The sequence below is a fragment of the Tigriopus californicus genome, chromosome 11 (assembly GCF_007210705.1).
Source record: "Tigriopus californicus strain San Diego chromosome 11, Tcal_SD_v2.1, whole genome shotgun sequence".
NCBI classification, from domain to species: Eukaryota; Metazoa; Arthropoda; class Copepoda; order Harpacticoida; family Harpacticidae; genus Tigriopus; species Tigriopus californicus.
The window spans coordinates 8,014,390-8,031,193 of record NC_081450.1 but is presented as its reverse complement, the minus strand read 5'-3'; the positions used below and the strand labels follow the sequence as shown (position 1 = coordinate 8,031,193).

Below are 16,804 nucleotides of genomic sequence, written 5' to 3'. Positions count from 1 at the left end.
TGAACAATCTGGATCTGCTCGCGTACGCTTCTTATATGCTGCTGGCTTAAACATGTTTACTGTTATTGGCATTTTTCGTTTTAATCTCACAGTGTATGTGGCTATCAACCATTATTCATCTGATTCGTATTGCAGGTTCGAGGTGCTCCAGCTATTGCAATTGTAGCTTGCTTGGGGTTGGCTATTGAAATAAAAGGTCTTTTATTTCAAGACAAAGCTGCAAACCTGGACATGCAAGCGACTGTCGACGATATCAAGAACAAGTTATCATTCTTGGAAACTTCGAGACCAACTGCTGTGAACTTAAAAAAGTCATGTGATGCCATAAGAGGTAAGTAATATACTTATCCAGGGACTCTTTAGTGTCATTGACTTATCTTACATTTTTTGAACCACTAACCTGTATTTCAAGGATTGCGTTGAATAAATTTGCTGTGGCTATTTGATAGGACACCGCACAACAACAAAGAAGCGCTCTTAAACTGTCAATTGGATGATGCGAGTATTTTTTAAGTATTACATTAGAATTTATTAGGTATGGGGGCGTTTAGTACTGATGGGAAAAGGGCAAGTAGCAAGTCATCACAGACACCCAAGTACTACTTGTTTACAAGCAAAGCTTGGCCAAGTTCTAGAACTTGGGCAAGCTTAACCCAAGCAGAGAACTACAACTGAGCACAAAATTAAAAAAAAAACCATGACAACTACATACAATACCGTCTAGCATTAAGGATAAATAATAGAGTCCCAAGTATCCATGCAACATCTTTTAGAAGCTAAGAGGCTAAGAGGCTTTTACTTTGATCTTGTGTCTGTTTAGGGGGGAAAACACTCTGCCGGTATTAATACTTTTGGAATCACCTTTGGCGACCATTTTTTCTGAGTGCCGTAAAATATAACTTGTCTGACAAAAGTTATCGACTTCAATTGATGTTTATTGATTATTTGATGCCTAAGTTCCCAACGAATCCAATCCCAACGAAATTGCAACGTTGACGTGATCGAAAAGGCGTGAATTTTCAAAATGTTCTTCTACATATGTACGCAATGTTTGGTGACCCTGAATTATAAATCAAATATAATAGTACCCATTGCATTATCTAAAAAAAATAGTGAAGCTCATTATTGTGGATGCTAATTGACATTCTTGTTGTTATTGCTGTTGTTGCGTTTTTATGCAGGCACTCGAACACTTCTCTGCATTTTTTAGCCTGTGCCGAAGTGAAGAACTCTGATTTTGCCGATTTATTGAATTACAACTTTAACCGAAATCCATCCTGCCTAAAATCGTGTTATGAACTAAAACTGATATAAACCCAATTGATGGAAATTTGGAGCATGCTTTTTACCACAATTGAATTACAATCATCTCAATCGTGGTATAGTAAATCATCTCTTGCTTTGTATTCAAATTGTAAATAAGTATGCTTTTGACTTCTATCAAGTAGATGTTTGATAATTGTTGTGATTTGTATTCTTTCAGACAACATAGTTTTTAATGGTTATAATTCAATTTCCCTGAAGATTTGCTAAGCCTTTTTAACCTACGTGTAACATGTACCTTTTTCAGAACTTTAAAATAAATATATTTCAAGTGTTGGAAGATGGATGCTAAAATGGAAAAATCAGGCGTTTATGTTGTTGTGCAAGCAGATCAATAATCTGGCGCATTCATCTCCAAGGCGATTTCGCCTTTTTGATAAAACTTGCCCAGCTACGGAAAAAACTCTCTCAGAGGGCACAGATGTTGCTGGAATAATTGAATACTTCATTGCAAGCTTATACAATAAGGGAAATTGAGCCCTTCCATCTTTATTCCACCAAGTGATTTGGTTGGAGTGACGTGATTCGCATGGTTGTTGAAAATATGCATTGAGCTCACACCTCGCTGATTTGAAGAGTCCAGATTCTCTTTTTTGTACAATGCACTGATCAAATGGTTCCCAAAGAGATGTTCGGGTTTGTTTCGGACGGCTTTCTTCAACTTGATGAAAAGGGGCCTCTACTTCGATCAATTTTCCCAGTTCCTGAAGAAGTAAATCTGACGCATGCGTTAGTTTGCAATCATACTGAAACCCATGGCTCTTAAAGCGGGGATCCAAAATTGTTGATATGGCCAGTTCGGGGAAGTCTTCAAAAATTCCAAATCTACGGGTTATGTTTGCTAGAACTTCTGAAGCCAAATCATGTGCCACAGATCCTGCTTCAGATTTATCCACATTTTTTTGGTAATGATGGGTAAGCATTTTGGTGATTGGAATTATTTTGGAGCCTGTAGGTCGTTGTTCTCCTGATAGTTCAAGCGTTGCCTCATATAATGGTTGAAGAACTTCTACACATTGAGAAACGGCTTGCCACCAATTGGAATCAACACAACCAACCTTGTCACACATCCCTTGTTCACTCATCAACTCGCAAATTGGGCCTCTTAATTCTACAATGCGATCCATCATCTCATATGTTGAGTTCCATCGCGTGGCCACATCTTGTATAAGCTTTTTCACCACTGGTATACCCTGATTTCGTTGAATAGTTTCAAACTTTTCATGGACTATGGAGCTCTTCTTTGTTTGCTCTACAATTTTTGATGCTGTTTCGATCACTTTATGGACGGCAGGCACATTCCTTGGAGATCCATTGGCCACCAAATTCAAAGTGTGTGCATAGCAAGGTATATGGCAAAGCTTGGTGTTTTTGACAGCTTTTACCATGTTTGCACCATTGTCAGTGACACAAACCACAACCTTGGACAATACATTGTTTCTAACAAGTATTTTTTGCAACTCTTCGCCGAGAATTTGGGATGTATGGCGGCCGTGAATTCTAATACAGTCCAATGTAAAGGAACAAAGATCCTCGTCGTGTTGGTTCCAAAAGTGCACTGTTACAGCTAGGAATCCAACAGCATTGAGCGAAGTCCACAAATCCGTAGTCAAACAGACCCAACTAGTTTGTTCCAATTGCTTCACTAATCTTCCTTGAATCTCTTCAAACATGGATGGTAGTATAGTATCTGACAAGGTACGTCGCGAGGGAAGACTGTATTTTGGGTCCAATGCTTGACAGAAGTTGAGGAAACCAACGTCCTCAACCATTGAGATAGGCTGAATGTCTTTTGCTATCATTTTGGCCAGAAGTCTATCTAAATGAAGTTTCTTTTCCGACTTGGCCAAGTATGGGCGTTCCTTGTGTTGGGTCAATTCTGACGCACATTCATCTGTAAAAGAACGGAAATCATCTTCTATTTTGCTTCTTGGGCGAAAATCTTTTTTGTGTCACATACAACTTAACATAGTTAATTCCTCAGAATGTTTACTCTTAGCATGCCTCCAAAGCGAAGTTGTGCCATGATTCGACATCTTGAGATCAATTTGGCACATTCTGCAACGAGCGATATCTCTTTCCATTTTATCAAACATCTTCTACAACACGCTTGTTGCAGTTAACATTGGTGTTGAATTGGACCCGTTACTTGTAAATTGATCGGTTTTCGAAGGATCCGCCAAGATCTTGTCTCTCGGATTTGGCTTCGCGTTGGCCAGAATGTCAAATCCAACGGTCTGAGTGGATGGAGCAAAGTTTGGCCCTGAATCTGCATTATTCCAATCCTCACCATCCTGATTACGACCATCAGGACCTACATTGTTGATGGTGATAACAATTTCCCCATTATGGTCCACAATTTGAGTTGCAATTGGGTTATTATCTCGTCTGGTCCGGTCTTCCGCGAGGGTGGCAAAAGATTTTACACGCTGACCTAAATTTTCAGGTTCTTGAGCAAGCGATGGCCTCCAAACATTTTCTTCCGAACCTTCATCTCCAGAAAGCACCCAAAAAGACGCCGTAGCTTCTTCGTTGCAACATTCCAAAGCTCAGTCGGATCCAAATTCCAAGACCATCATCGCACCGAAGCTGATTAAGTTGATGGAGAAAAATTGCAGGAGTGACTGCTAACTTTATTATCCCAATCCACTTGCACAATAGTTGTAAAGCAATCAGTATACGGGTGTCCATACAATAAATCGAAACAAAACAAAAGCTACCCTTAAGATTATATAGCTTTCAATGATAAAAAGAGATGTCTTTTGAGGCAAGACTTATGAGTGCTTTTTTGATACGATTTGAATTTTGTAGAGTTTGGTCACTTTCTAGGTCGAATGATTTTCAAATGGGATTTTATTAGAACTGCCAAGTTGAATAATGTGAGACCAATATTCCCCTGAATTAAATCGCATATTTTTTTCTCCATGATTTTCCATCAATAAAATTAACAAGACAAATCAATTACAATATTTACTTTACTTTGTATTCCCTCTCCGTTGTCATCTCCTTCTTCCTTATGCCATTTCGTTCTGATATTTTTGCGTAAAAATTGGCATCACTATTTCAAGTTGAAAGTGTCTGTGTACAAACCCAAGTTTGGGCAAGTTCCTACTTGGGCAAGTTCAGCACCGGACTACTTGCCCTGTTGGTGCTTGCTTCACATCAGTAGCGTTTAGGCAAGCTCTGGCAGGTTCGTTTGTTTGCTGGTACCAGTGTTTGGAAGTTTGAGGCTTCAAACACGTTTTTGAGAAGCTGACCCCTCTTTCACATTGTACAGTATGTGAGGAATGTCAGCTTCGTTAAAACCAGCTTGAAACGCCAATTTTGCATCACTGGCACTGGCATTGGCAGGCAAGTTTGTTTGCTGGTACCAGCGCTTGCCTAAATGTCTGAATACTCCGAAACCCTAGTGCTACGTGTGATCAAAAGTAGATCATCAATGAAAGAGGTTTTTGAAAAGATTAGATTTTTTATTGACATTCTTAATCTTTCCGCTATTTGCTATTTGGCTTTCACTAGTCCCAAGTCCAACAGTAATGGGGACGTTTAGGCAAGCTCTGGCAGGTTCCTTTGTTTGCTGGTACCAGTGTCAGTGATGCAAGTTTGGAGCTTGAAACATGTTTTTGAGAAGTTGACCCTTCTTTCACATTACTATATGAGGAACGGTCAGCTTCGTTAAAACCAGTTCGAAACGCCAATTTTGCATCACTGGCATTGGCAGGCAAGTTTGTTTGCTGGTACCAGCGCTTGCTTAAATGTCCGAATAGTCCATGCAGAAGAGGTAGCACCGAATACTGAGCTTCAGAAGCGCATGGCTCACTTTTCGGAATTCTTACTTTACGCAATAAATTTGTGATAAGCCAGGGCGGGTAAAACCATACAGCATGCAAGAAAAAAGGTGATTCCTTTTAACTGCCCTGTTGGACTTCCTTCATCAAATGCTCCTTAGCCAATCCTCTTGGATTATTAAGAACCGCAACCAATCTTCAAATAAAATTTACCAGCTCTGGGGAACCGCAAGACAAATCATAAAGTCGAAGATGCTTGTAGCGCCTGAACTATCAGTGGAACATCTAGTGCTCCTAGAAACTAGAATGGGTCAAGATTGCAATGGATATTAGGACAAATCTTTGGAAGTGCTGATACCCCCTCAGGACTGTAATAATTTACACTCCAGTCAAATTTATACTCCAAGGCCAGTCGAAAAGGAACGAAAAGACGGGACAAAATTGACTTCAAAAACAGTTCAGAGAAGATATAACTTCCCCCAACTCGACCCAAACTAATAAAAATCAAGTACAGGACCGAAATGAGAAGAATTTGATCGCAAGTGCAAATACGTATGAAAATCACATCGGTACTAAGCAAATTGTTCACAACATAGTAAAATATTCGCCATTGCCTTCCGTTAATGAATAGGGAATTAAGCTCATCGCCCATCCAAAGCAACTCTCATGTTCATTCTTCTTGCCAACGGATTCCCCATGTACAAAATGAGCAATATATGGCAGAACAAGAAGTGCTCTAGAGAAGTATGAGTTCTTCACGAGAATCAGAAAGCTGGTCAAACCGCTGTCAGTGGAAGTATGCCCAGTCATTCTGGTAGTTAAATTGTCTACATACATTGAGTAAATCATAACCACTCGATGGAGCAACAGAGTGTAAAATCAACAGCTTACGTGATGCACAAGCTGGGTTCAAATCCAGTGGGATCCAATTCACTTTTGAAGAGAGAAACTACTCGTATGATCGGCAATTCCATGCTTAAAGCTTCAAATAATCAACCACTTTCTGTTTTCTAGGTCTCCTCACGAACTCCAGTGGCAAATTGTTGGGTGAAATTCTTTTGTCAATTGAAGAATATGCATTTCAATTGTTCCAGGACGATTTTAATGTAAATAAAGCCATCGGAAAATGCGGAGCAAATGCCATTTTGGACGTGCCCCAGGAAGGGAGCGAAGGTAACATTGATGTGACAAACTTTTTTGATCTTTGCTTTACCATGGACTTTAGTGTCCTTGGCTTTACATAAGATGACCACGGGAATGCGGCCAAGGATGTTATGCTCGAAAACAGACATTTTGGAATCAATGCCTCCTTCTTCACATGAGACTTTTCCTAGGTCGGTTCATGTGTTTTAATTTTTAGCCCAATCGTATGTTCGTATGTAGGTCAAATGGAGTAACTTGAAAGTCCTTTTGTATTGTTAATGAAAATTGTATGATTTGGGAGGAAAGTATTTTGATGTTGGCACTATTTGTCACCAACAACCGGTTTGAGGAAGGCGATTTTCTGCCATAACCAGGTGCCAGTGAATCCTTTGTTAAAAACGACAAAGGGTATTTCGGACTCACGACGAGTCGGCTCACTGAAAGAAGATGCTTGCTTGTCTTCTAAGACTGTCTACAAACAAGCCCTTTATGTCTACCGTTCGGCTACACTTGCTCTGATATGTTCGTTAGGATTATTACTGCTTATTTATTGTAGAGAAACCACAAGTAAATGGATTAGGCAAACGTGGAAAAATGATATCAAAAACTGAAAGACACTCCTCAAAGTTTTGATTCGTCAACCAACTCCCTTTGAAAATGACTGGATGGCATGCAAACGTTGAGGAAAGCAAATTCCAATACAGAAAAGTACTTACAAAGAACGAGCTTTCTCGTACGTCTCGTAGTGTTAGAGCTGACCCCCCCATCCTAACCCGATTAGCTTCTTCCTGCCACTCGTGGTTGATTTCAATCTAGTTCGATGCGATAGAGTAGGCCCTGACAATCTCCTTTTTTCGGCAGATATGGGGCGTATCGTAGGAATGATCTACACACTAGTCATTTACAGATGTCAAATGGAGAAGTAAAGGTATTAATTTGTCACTTGCAAGGACATGATCTGTCCATGGTCGCAAAGCTCCCTATTGTTCATTAAGCATCTTGTTAGCTCTTACTTTCACAGGATTTTGCTACAAGGTTTTCTTTGTAGGGGACTTCAATTATCCGGCTAGCATGATAGAGTGGTACACAAGAGTACATTCCATTTCGAAATTGACACCTCAGTCCTTCCAAATGCTGGAGGAGTTTGCGATCTTGAATTCAGTTTCCATCATCATTGTAGTTCCAATTTTCAAAGAGAGATAAGTCGCTCTTGAAGTAGTAACCACAAGCCGATTTATCTCACTTCGAAAGTTGGGAAGGGTTTGAGAGTAGAGTTGTGAAGGGGTTAAACAGAAATCGGCACACCAAAAAGAATAAATTGGCCCACGTTGACCAACACACGTAAAATAAAAAGGAGTACACCAAAACTTTGAAGTATTGAGTTACTATTGGGTTACTGAAAGTAATATGGCCTTGCACGGAATGAAATTCTGCTCAATGACCTTTGGGTCAACGCGTTTAAAGAATTTGGCATTGTGCTGTTCTGAGACGGCACGAGTGGTATCTGATACTGTCTGTACATTTTGAAAAGCCTCCATGAGCCCTCGAGAATCCAAGCTAGTTCGAAAAATGTAGTCCACCTCTCTTCTTTCTCAGGCTCCGTCATTGTTTAATAAGCTGATTTTAGTATTCGTAAGGAATACGGTAGCTTCTTTCAAGTCAGACTTGGACAAATTTTGAACTAGCATTTCAAAGGCTTTTTTAAAGTTCGTAGCTCGGAGGTTTGCACGTTAATTGTTATGAAAATACACTCGCCAAAGTGTTGGGCGGATGCCTATTTTGGGTAACATTCAAGCCTTAACTCAGGTATACGCGTTTTAAAACACTCGCCTCAGATCAACCGCATTCAAGACTCAAGTTCGTTGGTAGATCAAATAATATAAAGATTAAAAGGCATAAAATAGACGAAATATTAACTTTCATTTTAATACTTCTGGATTTTATGACATTCCCTGTAACGGTTAGAAAAGCCAAAGACCGAGCTCAATGTTTTATGCGGCACAGGGCGCTTTGTGAGCTAGCCCTTAGAAAGTACTATATGGTGCTCAGGCAGATTATTTGAACTTGAATTATAATGTTTCTTTTGACCAGATCTTTCCAAATTGAATGCTTGACCCTGGTAGCACAATTGGTTATTTTCTTTTCTTGAACATTTCATTTTTATCACGCATTCAAGCTAGGGCGGTTCTTTTGGGCTGAATCAGTATAAAAACTAGTGTGAACATTGTATCTTAATGGTCTAAATGTTTTTTCTTGTTTTTAATCCCAAGCCAAATCAAGTGTCTGTGTTCTCACACATTGCAACACAGGATCTCTAGCCACTGCTGGATTTGGAACTGCATTGGGTGTGATACGAACCCTCCATGAATTAGGCAAATTGGAAAGGGCCTACTGTACTGAAACACGGCCCTATAATCAAGGAGCTCGATTAACAGCCTACGAATTGTTGTTCGAAAAGATACCATCAACTTTAATTTGCGATAACATGGTCGGAGCTTTAATGCAAACGAAGGTAAGATTTACGTACCGCCAAAATGTGTACATTTGTGTATTTTCAAGATTTGTGTGTTAAATCTCCTTTCTTCCAAGATGCCAGTTTCTTGACGAAGTACGCTTACGAATAAGTTTACGAAACGTAGAACGTCCTATTACAAAGGGATGAGCGATGGTGTACTTGTTTGTACTGAATAGATTTGCGAGCAAAAGTATGATTGAATCTCGGCCATTTGCCATCCCCTCCAAACTGAAATACGCTTTGATATAATCGTAAAATTATATAAATATCGGGGATGTAATGTCCTTATTTGGCTTTCTCCACCCCAAGCACTGAAATATTCACCAAACTCTCGCAGATGGAAAGCTAGTCTCAGTATCAGGGCTTCAATTAGTTAGATCTATCTGAACACAGGATGCAAGCTGCTTTAGGGTCCGGTTCGTAGTGGGACTTTTATAAAAAAAAAAAAAAACAGATCGTTAATGACTCCAAAAGCAAAATATGCCTTTAAAACTTTTGTCATCTACTTCTGACATACCCAAAGTATACACTATTAAAGAGCAATGTCTATATCTCGTTTCAAATACCAAGCACGTAAAAATGCCTCTACCGCGGTAAGGTTGACAAAAAAAGCGTTCAAACAATGGGCTAGCTTAATAATACATCAATAATGTGTATCTTTTGGGAGAATTATGTTGTTTGGAGTCCTGAGCCTGTTGGCTCTACCTCTTAAAAAAAATGTGTACGCGCCCTCACGACATGATACACGACAATGCAGCCCCATATAACCAATTTGACCAATTCTAGGACCATTTCCATTTTGGCCACTTGACATGAATTTGAGATGGAGTTAAGAGCTAGAAATCCAAGGAAACGATTGTGGTTCAACAAGCAACAAGCCGTTCATAATAGAAACTTCAACAAAAAAAATCGAATTTTCTCTAATGATTGCTACATAACTCCGACTAAATCTCCTCAACGGACGCACTTCTGAAGGTATACTATGCGACAAGTTCAATACAAAATCGCCGGAATTAGCAGACGGCGATGTGTCCCCGGATACTAATACCCGTATCAGATGACCAAACCGACATTAATCACGATATGCGATTTTCACGCTGCAGTCACTTGCCAATTGGAAAAGTCGATCACCCCTTGCTACAATTGCGACAAGAACTGCAAAGATTGAAGCTCAAATAGTCGCTATAAATTTTCATGCACGAAATTGTTCGCCATTATTGCACACCATTCAGCAGTGCTGGAAAAGCTTTAAAAATAATTTAGTAAATGAAGCCACAAAATGTAATGTTCCAACACCATACAAAAGATAAGTCCTGAAAATTGATGTTGATTCATCAACGGCTTTATATATCGGCTAAGCAATGAGATGATCCCTTTGACCACTCGAAATGGAATCCATAACCCCTAATTCTCCTCGACCATTGGAGTCTAGGATTTTCCACGGCTTCGAGGGAGATCTCATTCATTTGAACAACCCATTCGGACTTTTAGGCAAGCGCTGGTACCAGCAAACAAACTTGCCTGCCAATGTCAGTGATGCAAAATTGGCGTTTCAAACTGTTTTCAACGAAGCTGACCTTTCTCACATACTGTACAATGTGAAAGAAGGGTCAGCTCCACAAAAACGTGTTTGAAGCTCCAAACTTGCATCCCTGACTCTGGTACCAGCAAACAAACGAACCTGCCAGAGCTTGCCTAAACGTCCCCATAGCATATCATTTGCCAACAGCTCCAATTTTCAACAGTGCTCCGTGTCAGAAACGAATCGAGATCTGCATGGTAATCAGGTCTCTTCGTACCATAATCCTGCATTAAGGCTAATACGAATTTACATTGATCAAGAGCCTAGTTGGAATAAGTGGTTTTCTTGGACTGAAGACAACACTAGGGACAACTGGTACAAGTTTCTAACTTCTTTGGTGTAGCGATCCCTCACCAACCGTAGAACCTTCTACTTAAAAAGGTTGAGGATGGGGAGGGAATTCCAATTTTACGATAAAGGTTCTTGGGGCATCAAAGCCACATAATTAATTTTGTGATCTCGATGCTCAAGGGCCAACTTCTTCATCTACGATTTCACCAATTCCTAAGCAGCGGCTTGTTGGGTCTTGCGTTGTGCCAACTTGATCGCTATCAGCCCAAATGTTGCGCGCTTGGAAGGCTCCAGCTGCCAGGTAGGTGACGTCACTCGATATAATACGGGTCAACAGGTGAAGATAGGCAGTGAAATGAGCGGATTTATGCTACATATTTTATCATACATCTCGGAATAAACATAAGTACACCAGTTAAAAAAAGCATCCAAAAGGTGGAAAAATGTCCAAAGATGCGATATGATGGCGAATTTGAGCTAAAAATTGAGTACAAGAACCATATTGATATATTTTAAAGTGCCACCTTAAGATAAGTGTTAGATGAGACTAGCTGGAATGATTGGATATATAGCTTGTGTTTTTTGTCAAAATGAGTTTTTCAAAAGTCCTATAAATTAGGGAAAAGGTTACAGAAACTAAACAAACTCGTGAATAAATAAAAAACTGTTTACTTATAGTTTGCTTACATAGCTTGCTGAATTCAACACCAATATATGATCAAACCATGGTGTCATGAAGATTTGATGCTATTAATGTAATTTACTTATGATTATTACTCACATTCATCTAGTTTTCTGACAAACAGTTTGGTTTTAAGTACATCTAAAGAGGCTTTTTCCAACTTGTAATCAGTCAATGTAATTTTCTAATGACCTCCTCTGAGCTTTAGATCAACCAACTATCAAAACTTACAAACACTTCAAAAAACACAGATTCATGAATGCTTAATCTTATTTATGTATGTAATTAACTTAAGATTATTACTTCTATTTGTATAGTTTGATCTAGTTTGAAGAACGTCAATAATAAATTCATCTAAATATATATTTTCCAAACTGCAGTCAATCATTATTAAATTCTAATGACCTCCTTACTGGATTATGAATCAATCAACTACCATAACTAACAAAACATTTTTAGAAACTGAAACAAATCTTTTAAAACAAATCATTACAAATCTTTAGAGGCAAAAGCTATGATTTATGTAATTTAAAAGTAACTCAAAATAAAACTTTTTTTCTTGTTTGTTATAAATTGCAGTAGTTGCTAATAAAGTGGATAGGGTATAACTATCAAAGAGAGAAGTTGGAGAGGACAGACCTCCAAGTCTTTGCTCCTCCAGGTTTCTTGAACTTGTCATATTTGACAACATAGCGACCTCTGGGTAGCGCAGCAAAAGAAAACAAAATGTCTAAGGATTCTGAAAGACCTATAACATTCATTGACAATATCTTGTCTCCTTGAGCCAAAAACCAAAAAGGAGGAAAGGAATCATCAAAGGAAGCAACAACTCTAGCTTGGAAATCTACTAAACTAAATAATATAGTAACGTTTATTTGCGACTCTTGGTCATGTCAGTGTAAAATGTCTCAAACTATTTGGTCAAACATTGTATGCAGATTTTAACAACGAGAGTAAAAGAATAAAATGGTTCGTATGATAAAATAGTGGACTAGAATGATATGACAGTAGATATGACTAGAATGCATATCAAAAAAGGGAAGAGGGGAGTTACAGACATTACAAAAACAAGTGGGTAGAGGTTAATGATGAAAATCTTGGTTTTTGCAGTAGAGTGGATGGGCAAATTGAAAAGAACCTTTGCCAGCTCCCGTCGTTGATGGCATTTGGCTGGGAGATGGACAAAGGTACGTGACCGCGAATACTCCGAAGGGATGTCGGGCCAAGGACAAAAAGGTGTTATCAAGTCCTTGACCGGAAATGATAGCTTGTGTCCAGACATCACCTCCGGAAAGGTCAGGTTCCCAACACTGTTGGACACTAACCTTGCCAGCCCGATGGTGAGGGGCTCGGTTTCGCATAGAAAATGCGTCCATGCATTATTGCCATATTGAGGCACGCAGAGGTATCGCTTGAGGAATTTGGTGAAGGTGGCATCGGCGAATTTGAGGGCGGATTGGTCGGAGTTGGAAGCCAGAGGTGTAGGCAATAGAGAAAATTCGGTGTGATGTAGGTCCGGAAGAGTTGAAGAACTGTTGGAAGGGGGAGATTCTTGAGGGGAAGTCTATTGCAAATGTATCCGATCCTGGCTCTAGCCTTGGTTATTGTGGATTTAAGGTGATTGGTAAAGGTGAGTTGGGTGGTGAAGGTGAAACCGACATATTTTAAACTATTGACGATTTCAATCTGACTATTTTTTTTGTATTTTGGGTGCTAGGGTCGGAGGGATGAGCCTCGCCCGGCCAACGAAGCCAGCCATCACATCGTCCTTATACTTTTTCCGATAGGCAGTGTCGTGTCCGTATCAGATTTGGTTCTCCGTCTAACAGTTTCCTTGAGAAAGGTCGGGGAGGAGATTCGAACCGGGGACCTCTCTCCTATAAGGAAACTGCGCTAACCACTAAACCACGTCTCCTCCATAAAATGGTTACTTCCGGAGCCGGGGTTTGAACCCACGACACCTAGGGAGAGGATTCTTGCCTTGTTAGCGTTGCCCCTTAGACTGCTTGGCTACACCAGCTCTATCGTTTATTTGGAAGGAGGTGGGAAGCAGACGACCTTTATGGAAAACCATGGCCTTCGTCTTGATGTTATTGACTTGAAGGCCGTTCTCTTGGCAATAACTTGGAGTGCATTGATGGCATTTTGCAATTCCACAGCTGAATCATCCAAGAGAACCAGGTCGTCTTCATACTGGAGATATTGTACAGGAAATTGGTGGATAATGGGGCCTTGATGAATGAGGGCTTCAGGCAGGTCGGATACAAAGAGGTTGAATAGTATTGGCGATAGTGGATCCCCTTGCGGAAGGCCAACAGAAGTGAAGTAGCAAGGGGATAGGTCCTCACCGGAACGAATGGAGCATCCGAGTCCCGCATAAATGTTGGACAGCAAGGCAAAGATTGAACGCGGAACTCCCCACAGTTGGAGTTTGAGGAATGACCGCGTTCAGTCCACCTTGTCGAATGCTTTGGAGAAATCCAAAAAGCATCCGTACACTCTCCACTTGTTGCTGATGTTAGAATGCACAATTTCATAGAGGAGAGTAGCTGCTGTTCCGTCCACCAGCCAGGGGTGAAAGGTCCTGACTTATTGAATTCTCGTGGTGAACGGAAGCATGGAACTCTTGACTCAGGCACTTGGTAGAATTACCTTGATAGCTCTCTAAAATGGAGAGCACCTAGTACATGGGCTTAAATTTGTTAGACCTATCTTAAGGCCTCCGGTTATAACCCTAATCAGGGCACACAATCACTAGTTCGAGCTTCCTTTATCAGGGCCTCAAACAATCATCAAATGACTAAGGATACCTATTGATTTCTGCTACAAGAGTGATGAGCGATTGAATCCAAATCACTTGCTACCTCTACTCCCTATGATGCCCGCACGATCTTGGTTGTCTGGGGAATCTAGGCTACTCTTCAAGGCAAACTGTACAATTCAATTTACTTGATTCTATTACATACATGAAATGACACTCTACCAATCAGCTGTCTTGCTCGGGTAATGAATGAGGGGGTAATTGCTTGGCCATGGAAGAAGGAAAACATACATGGATAGAGAATGGTCAGATCCTACTTTTGACGAGGGTGATTCTGGCGTCCAACGGGGATCCACGGCGATGACTTTTGTTCGATCGGATTGAAGGTCCAGGATCGAATTGACGGAGAATAACTCAGAAGTTGCACCTGTACTCAGCTCCAGAGACTGTTCAACATGTCTATGTTGGCTCACTGATGTATGCAATGCACTTCCCCAGGTCCTTTTGACTTTGCACGGCTTCCTGGGTCCAGACTCCAAGTGTTGACTTTCATTGCTCTGATTTCAAAATAGGTCGACTCGACTTCCAGCACTTCTAGCAAAATTGTCCTTGATTCAAGTACCAGCAAGAGAGCTTCAAGTTGGGAGTTGTTATCCCTTTCAATGTTCAATGGTGACTCCCTTTTTTCTTGGACGATTTGTTTTTCGTCAACGGGTCACCTTGGACACGCCGATTCGAGATGGCGTGGGGCCGCCGACTCACGATAGCCTGGGCCCGCCAATTCAAGACAGCTTAGACGCCGACTTGCGATTGGTTGGGCCCCCCAATTCAAGACAGCTTGGACACGCCGTTTCACGATGGCGTGGGCACGCCGATTCACGATGGCGTGGAGACGCCCACTCATGATGGCTTGTGCCATCACAAGAAACAAAACATACATTTTCTTACACATTTTGATAAAACCCGTTCCATGAACTATTGTTCCTTCTATTCATCATTTATCCTTAATATATTAGGATGATGTACTCGATTGTGCACGGAACAGCTGCCGAGGTGGTAGAGCGGCTTCTCCGGAAACCGAATTGGAACTGGGGGAGGAGATCCTTATCCTCGGCCAATCCGGAGAAGCGAGCAGCTAGTAGGATGGACATCATCTTCAAGAAGGGATTCTCCAGGGCAGATTATCCACTTCCAACCTTTGGTGGGCTGACTCAGCGCTCCTCAGAGACTTGTGGTATTCCGTTTTGGCACTTTGCGATTTTTGGAGCATTTGACCCCTCAGGTCTCGATGGTATGAGCTAAACCAAGGGGTTTTGAGTCCTCTTCTCCGCCTCTGCGAAGGACTCTTTGAATGCTTGCGAAATGCCTTGGGCCACTGCAGCTTGGTTAGTTGCGTTCCTGGTGTTAATGGATGGCTGCAGGACCTCAAGTTGAGCCGCACACTTCTGCACATTGACCACGCACCTCCCATTTCGACTCACGCCCAGACGATGGAAATTTCTGGGCATCTTGAAGGTGACTGAAATCGGAAGGTGATCAGAGACAGCCAGTGGATGGACGAAACTGGCCGGAGATGGAATATTTTCTGACATGAAAATGTGGTCAAGTACAGAGGCGCCCCGGGAGTAGGGGTGTGTGTTGGGACTCCCGCGTCGGGGCGCAGAGTGATTCTCCATTGGCTTAGGATCTGGGCAAGCTCAGAGAATTCACTCGAGTCAGGACAGATGTTGAAGTCACCACCAATGATGACTTTCTCCGGATTTTTCACCCTCTGAAGGATGGATGTGAGGTCTGAGACGAGATCATTATAGTCCGTGGTGGGCCGATAATAAACGCCAATGATGGTGAAGCCTTGGGCATCCACGGCTATGTGAGGAGGAGAGGACGAGAGAAGGGAGGGCTCAAAGCGTTTGGTAATATAGAGCTCCAACCCACCGCTGGGCCGACCACGCCCAACGGGCTTCCTGGCATGAACTACGAAGCTCTGTTTGCCAGGAAAGTAACTCTCGTGTTTCTCCTTGGTGACCCATGTCTTGGATAAGAAGGTGAAGGCGTGTCCTTCCTGATAGAATTTCTGACCATTTTCCTGTCTTGGCAGAATTTCAAGACTTCCGCACGGAAAAGTTCAGCAGCACAACATGGATAGAGAGAAACTTTCAGACCATGGATGTGGAACGTCTCCTCCAGAACCTCTCCACCCCTCACCTGGTCAAGACTGTGGAGGCCGTCTCCTCAGTTGATGAGGCTGTGAAGGGCTACAAAGAAGCCATGGAGGCTGCTCTAGATGTGTCTGCACCGTTTAAGAATTTCACCACTCCTAATCCTGCTCTAAGGCTCTCCAAGGAGGCAAGAGAGTGCAGGGAAAAGTGTCAAGCTGCGACAACGACAGGAGAGTACAAAATGTTACGAAACTGATTCACATCACTCTTGCGAAGGGACAAACTTCAGGACAGTCTTGAACAGATCAAGAGAGGTGGTGCCGCAACTGTGTGGCGCATAGTTTCATCCGTCAAGTCTGGGGGCAGGGCAGGTACTTTACACCTACCCGAAGAATGCACAAGTGCCCAAGAAGTGCCGCACGGCTGCAGCAAAGTTTTTCCAAACGAAGGTGAAAAATCTTCGAAGAAACCTGCCAAATCCAAGACCAAAACTGCCTCCAAACAATGAGCTATTGACAACTATACCAGATGTCTACAGGTTCAGTTTTCACCATGTTGGA

The 16,804-nt window shown here is 41.5% G+C and overlaps 2 protein-coding genes across 3 annotated transcripts in view; one reads left to right on the top strand and one right to left on the bottom strand.

Annotated features, from left to right (window-relative positions):
* LOC131889870 (methylthioribose-1-phosphate isomerase-like) overlaps positions 1 to 16,804 on the top strand; it is a 42,871-nt gene that overhangs the window by 11,193 nt on the left and 14,874 nt on the right. For both annotated transcript variants that reach the window (XM_059239085.1, XM_059239084.1), the window contains exons 2-4: positions 136 to 331; positions 6,126 to 6,284; positions 8,525 to 8,766. In XM_059239085.1, coding sequence (XP_059095068.1) covers positions 136 to 331; positions 6,126 to 6,284; positions 8,525 to 8,766 — 597 coding nt within the window. The remainder of the gene's footprint in view (positions 1 to 135; positions 332 to 6,125; positions 6,285 to 8,524; positions 8,767 to 16,804) is intronic.
* Positions 1,370 to 3,860, bottom strand: LOC131889869 (zinc finger BED domain-containing protein 4-like). The gene is made up of 2 exons (XM_059239083.1): positions 3,284 to 3,860; positions 1,370 to 3,217 (listed from the first exon to the last, which is right to left on the bottom strand). The coding sequence occupies exons 1-2, from the start codon at positions 3,417 to 3,419 to the stop codon at positions 1,626 to 1,628; spliced, it is 1,728 nt and encodes a 575-aa protein (XP_059095066.1). The 5' UTR covers positions 3,420 to 3,860; the 3' UTR covers positions 1,370 to 1,625.